General features: G+C 38.5%; 1 protein-coding gene across 7 annotated transcripts; it reads left to right on the plus strand.

Annotated features, from left to right (window-relative positions):
* Nucleotides 1-1,645: 1,645 nt before the first annotated feature.
* Nucleotides 1,646-6,106, plus strand: LOC140036916 (probable serine/threonine-protein kinase PBL19). 7 transcript variants are annotated; one of them, XM_072080050.1, is made up of 6 exons: nucleotides 1,646-2,297; nucleotides 2,372-2,419; nucleotides 2,775-3,244; nucleotides 4,512-4,772; nucleotides 5,059-5,181; nucleotides 5,309-6,106. In XM_072080050.1, the coding sequence occupies exons 3-6, from the start codon at nucleotides 2,858-2,860 to the stop codon at nucleotides 5,846-5,848; spliced, it is 1,311 nt and encodes a 436-aa protein (XP_071936151.1). In that variant the 5' UTR covers nucleotides 1,646-2,297; nucleotides 2,372-2,419; nucleotides 2,775-2,857; the 3' UTR covers nucleotides 5,849-6,106. The 7 variants fall into 7 exon arrangements, with proteins under 7 accessions (XP_071936151.1, XP_071936150.1, XP_071936153.1 ...); XM_072080049.1 differs by having other exon boundaries at nucleotides 2,778-3,244; XM_072080052.1 differs by lacking the exon at nucleotides 2,372-2,419.
* The last annotated feature ends 790 nt before the right edge of the window (nucleotides 6,107-6,896 follow it).

Raw genomic sequence — 6,896 nt, forward strand, 5'->3', positions numbered from 1 at the left:
AAAAAAAAAAAAGAAGACAAAGACTAAAGAATCTTTTGTTTTTTTTAATGCTCCTCCTCACAAGTGTAGCTTCCTTTCAAGAATGTTTCTACTTTACTTTGTGCTGGAAATGGTTGTATGACCGACCACCCTACAATTTCTGAAACTTCAATCACAACTTAGCAGCACTATAAGATTATGCACTCAGTTACTTTTTAGAAAATATGGAGATCTCCTCATCAAAGGCAACCAAAAAGCCATTAGATTGTAGAGAGTACACGGTTGGTATATTAAAAATGTATTATTTCAGTTCATGCAAAAGCAAGTGAAAATAATACTTAAATGGGGAAAAAATTCATACTAATCCATCTCTGACTCAAGACTCTGAGTGTCCTTATTAGTTAGTCGTTGGCATGTTACATTATTGGTAGAATTTGAGCTTGGCTGGCGACCGACCAAATTCATACATGGGATAGAAAGAGAGGAAATGATCAATTAACACTAAATAACATTTACTTCACCAAAATTAGTTCTGTAAATCTATGCATTGAATCTACATTTTTAATCATAAATATCAAAATACAAATGGGTTGACCGGCAATTGACTCCTCTCAAATAATATAAGGATTAATCTTTCCTACACTGTCAGTGTATACACTGACGGGGTTGGATGAACGCCACATTATTTGAATTTGAATTTAAACATCAAATTCTGTATATGTATCATGCATTTGGACCCACTAGTGTATACATTATCAGTGCATAAAAGATTTACCCGTAAGTAATATAATGCATAATCTTCTTCTAAATATTGATAATCTAAATGGTGGTCCCACTCTTTAATAAATCCAAGCTTCGTCCTACAAGAAAGGATGAATTAATTTGCCAAGTCCATGTGCAACCTAACCAAGGAAGAATTAATTTATCTAACAAGCAAACAAAGAAATAGAGATTACAAGAAAATGACTTGTGGACTTCTGTCACACCAGTAGTTGGCATAATCTTGGTACGTCTCCTTGCATTGCACGGAAAAGACAAAAACGTCTGAACAGTGAAAGGTGGGCTTATTTGGATTTGGTCTGCAATCATTTAAATAATTATCAACATCCTCCTGCTCAAGTCAAATTCTCAAATTTCTTGGTCTAAAGGTTGACCGTGTTTTGCTTTAGTAAAGGTTTGTTTGGATACATTATTATTTTTTCAAATAATATTTAACTTACGTCATAAACACATTTTCCAACTCACCCTTTTATATTTCTAACCCTTTTTTTATCTTACATACATCACATAATAGAAAAATGCTTCAATAATTATTTCAAATAATACTCTATTCAAACAAACTCGAAACTTAATGCTTTGTATTAATCTTTGTTATACTGATAGTTTTAACATTAACGGAAGCAGAATAAGCGATCTCAATCTAAATTTTAACTTCAGGTTTTACAGGAATTATGAATTTAGGACCACTGGTATATATCAAAAATTAATGTCAGTACATTGTCAATTTTTTTACGCACACATGTATTCTACCAAAAGAATTCATTCTAACTTCTTGGCCATGTGCACAATTCTAAATCCACAGCAGCCGAGCCTAATAGAAAAAACTAGTGGAAAGAATTCACTAGAACAATTGGTCGGTCATAGCTTCCCAAATTATTCACGTCGAAAGCCAAAGGTGATTGGCTGGTGGCGGTGGCTTGTTACTGTTAGCCCTCCTCCTGAGTTCTTCAATCTGAGTTGGTGTTTGGTAAGCTAACATCAATGAACCAGACAAGCCCCACCATTCATTCTAGATTAAACGACGTAATCAAAAGTTTTTAGATTCCTGTGAACTAAAGTATAAGACAAGACTACATATAAGTCCCAAGATAAGCCGAGATCAGTGATCAGTCCACGTACCAGCTAAGCTCCCCGAAAAGCTTGGGACCTCTCCTGTGTATTTTTTTTTTCAATTTTTATTGGCACAGCCAGACAAAACCATTTGTCAAAATCCCTTTCATTTCTGACAATATTCGTATCTCACAAGTCACAGGAACGGATTAGCCAAGCCCAGCACTAGAAGTCAGAAAAGAAATAAACGACTACTTCTTGTCAAACCCCAATAACTTGTTTCCTCATAAGTTGTTTAAAGAAATTAGTGTGCTAGTATAATTGTTGCAATTCAAGAATGGAAGTAGCAGAGTATTTAAAAGATAGATTATGCAAAACGCGTTGAAGGTCTGAAAGTTGAAAAACTTCCTTTGATTTTGAGTCCAAGTGGTTGCAAAAGTAAAAGCTACCAAGAGGACATGGTACTTGGGGCTGTTGACATCACGAAGGTAACATCCCTTCTGCTTGTGCTGTTGACGATTTTAGTTGCATCCCATTGAATAGCTTTCCATTATTTGTACAGGTTTGTAATAAATGGTGCCTCCCTCCTTTCAACTGTCGTTCCATTTAGGTGGTCCTCATCTTTCTTTAGTTTCCATTTTTTATCATTTTCTCGATGTGGGCTAGTTTTCTTTGCGGGTTCAGTTCTGGTAGTATTTAATGGAATTTTCGCTGAACTTTGCCTTTCCTGAACCTTTTCTCTGTCCTTTCAATTGGGATTTCTTTGTATTTAATCTTGCACATGTGAAGTTTTCCTCTGAATTTGCTGGTGAAATTTCTCTCTTTCTCCTTGACGTGTTCTCCCCCGACCCACCCCATCCCAAAAAAAAAAAAAACCTTCTTCTTCTATGATGATGATTGGTGATGTTAAAAAGTTTTGAGGCAGTAATTTTGTCTTCTTCCATTTGTCTTTTTTCTGTTTCCAGCAGGAGTTTAATGGCAGTTGAGGAGTTAAAAATTCAATCTTGAAAGCGCTGTTTGATCTGGGGGTGGAAAAAAAGGACGAGAAATGAAGTGTTTTCATTACTTTAAGGATAGGACTAAGAGTAAGGAACAAAGATCAGCACCAATTTTAAAATGTGAGAGCAAATCTGATATTTCAGCAGCTGACAGGGTGTCCAAATCGTCATGTTCTGCCACTTCTGAGAGGGTTGCTAAGTCTTCTGGTTCAACCACTTCGCTCCGTAGTGTAACTGAATTGTATGAAGAGAGAGCTCAGAATTTGAGGGTCTTTTCATTCTCAGAGCTAGCTCGAGCCACCAATAATTTCAATAGGTTGCTTAAGATTGGAGAAGGAGGTTTTGGAAGCGTTTATAAAGGTACAATCAAGCCTGTTGGTGGAAAGGGTGACCCCATTGTTGTTGCTATTAAGAAACTTAACAGAGATGGCTTTCAGGTAAGCCTAATCTTTCTTGTCTTTTATCTGTTTCATTTGTTGGTCATAGAACTTTCAAGCGCTTGATGTTTTGGTTGGTATGATAGATCACGCTTGTGCATCATTGGTGGGATTAGCGGGCTGTTATGATTTGCTGCCCAATTCCATTAGTAGTTTTGAGTTGTGGAAGGCATTCAGAGTATGTTACCTGAAGTCTGATGATGTGCAAAAAATTAAGAAAGTGAGAACTCCCCATGTTGCAACCGATGTTGTTAATCTCTGAAGTTATCAGTAAAATGGTCATTAATTCAAAATTCAGATGTAGGCCCAGAATCTTGTGATTTTCTTGTCACTTCCTCCAATGGTTTGTCTTCAACTGCGGTGCACTGATTGAGAGTTCAGATTTATTGGGACTGTCCTAGACAGCTGTTTTAACTCCCCCCCTCCAAGTCTACAATTAGGCTAAGTATGCATCAGGTGACTGACATACTCTCTCTCAATAAGCACAAAACGCCCCTGGCTAGATCATTTTGATGTGGTTTAAGTCTTGATTAACTGAATGTGGTTCAATCGTGCATCCACTCTTAAGCATGAGGTCCCTTACAGTAGGATTCTATGGGCTGTACAGCCCTATCAATCTGGTTGTGCAGTGAGGAATTTGTTGTTTCTGAAAAAGTATCTTATTGGCAATGGAGATGTCATTGCGTAGATGGCGGCCATGTGTTTAGATTTCATCATTTGTGTATGTGAAAATGTAAACTCATTTAAGCATTAGCAGTTGAGATGAAGATGCTTGCTTAATAATCCTTTGTCATGACTGTGGCCATCTTATTGGGAGGATTTGTGAGATATCAAGATTTTTAGGATGATAGTTTACCATACAGCTCTCCCCATCATTGGGCCTGTTCTATGTGGGCTTATTTTCTGACTGTTCTTCCATGTCCCCCACCCCTCCCCTCCTCAACTTGTGCTCCCCCGCTTTCACATAGGTGATTTATTGTATCATTGGACTGCTTGAGATGAAGGGAGAATCCTATAGTAAGCAAATCAGCCACTTCTTCATTGTAAATACTATAAAATTCTGGAGTGGGGTCATCTTTCTACTTGTGTGGTTGAACTGGTACATGCGCAAAGTATTGCTTGCGACCAATGAAATTAGCAGTGTAATTTATTACTTAGCCACCACTTGCCTAGATGCCTGCTTTGTGTTTGGGAATTTGCCTTTTCAATTTTCAACCACCTTTGTGGTTTGAATATTGACTGTGGAAAAGGTTTATTGTCAATGCAGGGTCATAAGCAGTGGGTGGCAGAAGTGCAATTTCTGGGTGTCGTGGAGCATCCAAATCTTGTTAAACTTATTGGATATTGTGCTGTTGATGGAGAAAGAGGTATTCAGCGACTACTTGTGTACGAGTTCATGCAAAACAAAAGCCTGGAAGATCATCTATTCAATAGGGCCTATCCTGCTCTTTCTTGGGAAAGGAGACTGCAGATAGTGCTGGAAGCAGCTCATGGATTGGCTTACTTGCATGAAGAATTGGAAGTTCAGGTTTTTACTCTTGATCCTATGCCACACAACCTTATTAAAGATTACCACAAGATGATCTATTTAGCCCTACTTACTGCAATTGATCAACAGCATCTGTGAGACCTATATATTAGACTGTCATACTAAGAAACTGAGCATGATCTTGCAAAGGTAACCTAGTATCATTTTTCCAACATCACGAGTATGTTGGTGATGTTTGATGTAGACAATAAGCACTGAGAAACTGCTTTAATGCACTTGTGCTTTCCTGTCATAAATGCTTAGCTGACTGTCATCAATCTTTTAGGTCATATTTCGAGATTTTAAGGCATCGAATGTGCTACTGGATGAGGACTTCAAGCCCAAGCTTTCAGACTTTGGGCTTGCCAGGGAAGGACCCACTGGTGAACACACTCATGTTTCTACAGCGGTAAATCTAACTTATTATTGTGAATAGATACATGTCAACTAAAGTTTGATTTCATGAAGATGGTGAAGGAGTGATCTAAACATTATTTGACAGTGACTGACCTCATTAGCCTGCTTTCTGTGACTAGGTTGTGGGTACATATGGATATGCAGCACCAGACTATATTGAGACGGGTCACCTGACAGCCAAGAGTGATGTTTGGAGCTTTGGTGTTGTGCTATACGAGATCTTAACTGGTAGGCGGTCACTAGAAAGAGATAGACCCAGGCCAGAGCAGAAGCTCTTGGATTGGGTAAAACAGTATCCTGCTAATAGCAGGAAATTTGGAATGATAATGGACCCAAGACTCGGAAATCAGTACTCTCATAGTGCAGCTGTAGCTATTGCCAGATTAGCTGATAGTTGTTTGGTAAAGAGTGCTAGGGACAGACCAAAGATGAGTGAAGTTGTAGAGAAGCTGAAGCAGATAATCCATGTATCAGGTGAACTAACTTCTCCTGATGGAAGTTTTAAGTTTGTTGAAGATGATCCAGTTGACGAGAAGCCACCAAAGAAGACGGGAGCTTCCGAATCAGCAAAAAGGAGGATGGCACATTTAGCAAAATTAGGTGAACGTGTTGGTGGAGTCAGTAGAAGAAGGTTTATGATAATGCAGAGGCAAATGTAGTCCAGTATCATTTCTCCATTTAAATGGATTTTGTTTGTTTAGGGTTTTGATTTGAAATATTGGTGAAATGGTACAGCAATGATGTGAATATGTGTGGAATTAGTGAAGGCATTGAGCCTTCTATTATACTTTCCGCTGTGACTCTGTTAGAGTAGTTTCCCTTTTTTGGAGCATGAAACATGTAAGTTGAATCACTGTATTGAGATGTAAATGCAATTCAATCAAGCTTTTTGTTCCAAGAATCTGTTTGGAAATTCATTTTGCAGGTCTGCCTCGACAGTTCTATGAGAAATTAATCAGCTTTTCTGCCTACTGAATCCTAGAGTGGCAAATCAGCTTTTCCCTGATATCATCTGACCAACCGAAAGATAACAAATCCTGGGGCATCGCAAACTTTGATGTCCTCTCGGGGAAATTGTCCAAGGGCTAGTCACCCCCAGCTTTCGAGTTTGCAGCATTTATCGATGTCCTTTTGATTCTAAAATTCTGATCTGACTGTAAAAGGAATGGACTGTGCTTAAGCAATAAAGGAAGTGTAAAATTCGAATTGTCGCCTGCTATTCCTTCATCTGTCTTGCTTCTACGAGAGCAGAGAAAGTATCAATGCCATTGAGGACCATAAGAGGATTGGTTTGTCAATGCTGTGTACAAGCTACTGTCTCCTGATCTTCTTTAAGTTCTCCTGATTCCGTCCTCTCTGAAAAAACTTCGACCATCTGCTTGTGCAGTTGAAATCAATTCATCCATCCATTTCTTCTGATTCTAAGCCCAAACAATTGTGCTCTTCCAGGTGCTCTTCTTATTGGGGTTGGGCTTCAAACGAAGAAGAGACAGGTAGCATGCTTCTATACACATCAGCTGGAGCTTTTATGGGAATTGGGTCTCGCGCGTCTGGATTTTGTTGTTGGATCGAGTTTTGAGGGAGTTTCTGATGATTGTATTTAGGCAGACTACGAAGTTTCATATATTTGCTTTCATCGATGAGCAATATCCACATAGTTGTGGCGCTAAGATTATAGACTTGACAAAGTGTCCTCATTCCTTACTA

This window comes from Coffea arabica, chromosome 2e, assembly GCF_036785885.1.
Source record: "Coffea arabica cultivar ET-39 chromosome 2e, Coffea Arabica ET-39 HiFi, whole genome shotgun sequence".
Lineage (NCBI taxonomy): Eukaryota > Viridiplantae > Streptophyta > Magnoliopsida > Gentianales > Rubiaceae > Coffea > Coffea arabica.

What these genes read in the sequence shown, in the direction of transcription:
- LOC140036916 (XM_072080050.1), top strand. Translation starts at nt 2,858, where the DNA reads ATGAAGTGTTTTCATTACTTTAAGGATAGGACTAAGAGTAAGGAACAA. An exon ending in TTAACAGAGATGGCTTTCAG is followed by an intron (nt 3,245 to 4,511) that starts GTAAGCCTAATC and finishes TTGTCAATGCAG; the next exon opens with GGTCATAAGCAGTGGGTGGC. An exon ending in ACACTCATGTTTCTACAGCG is followed by an intron (nt 5,182 to 5,308) that starts GTAAATCTAACT and finishes TTCTGTGACTAG; the next exon opens with GTTGTGGGTACATATGGATA.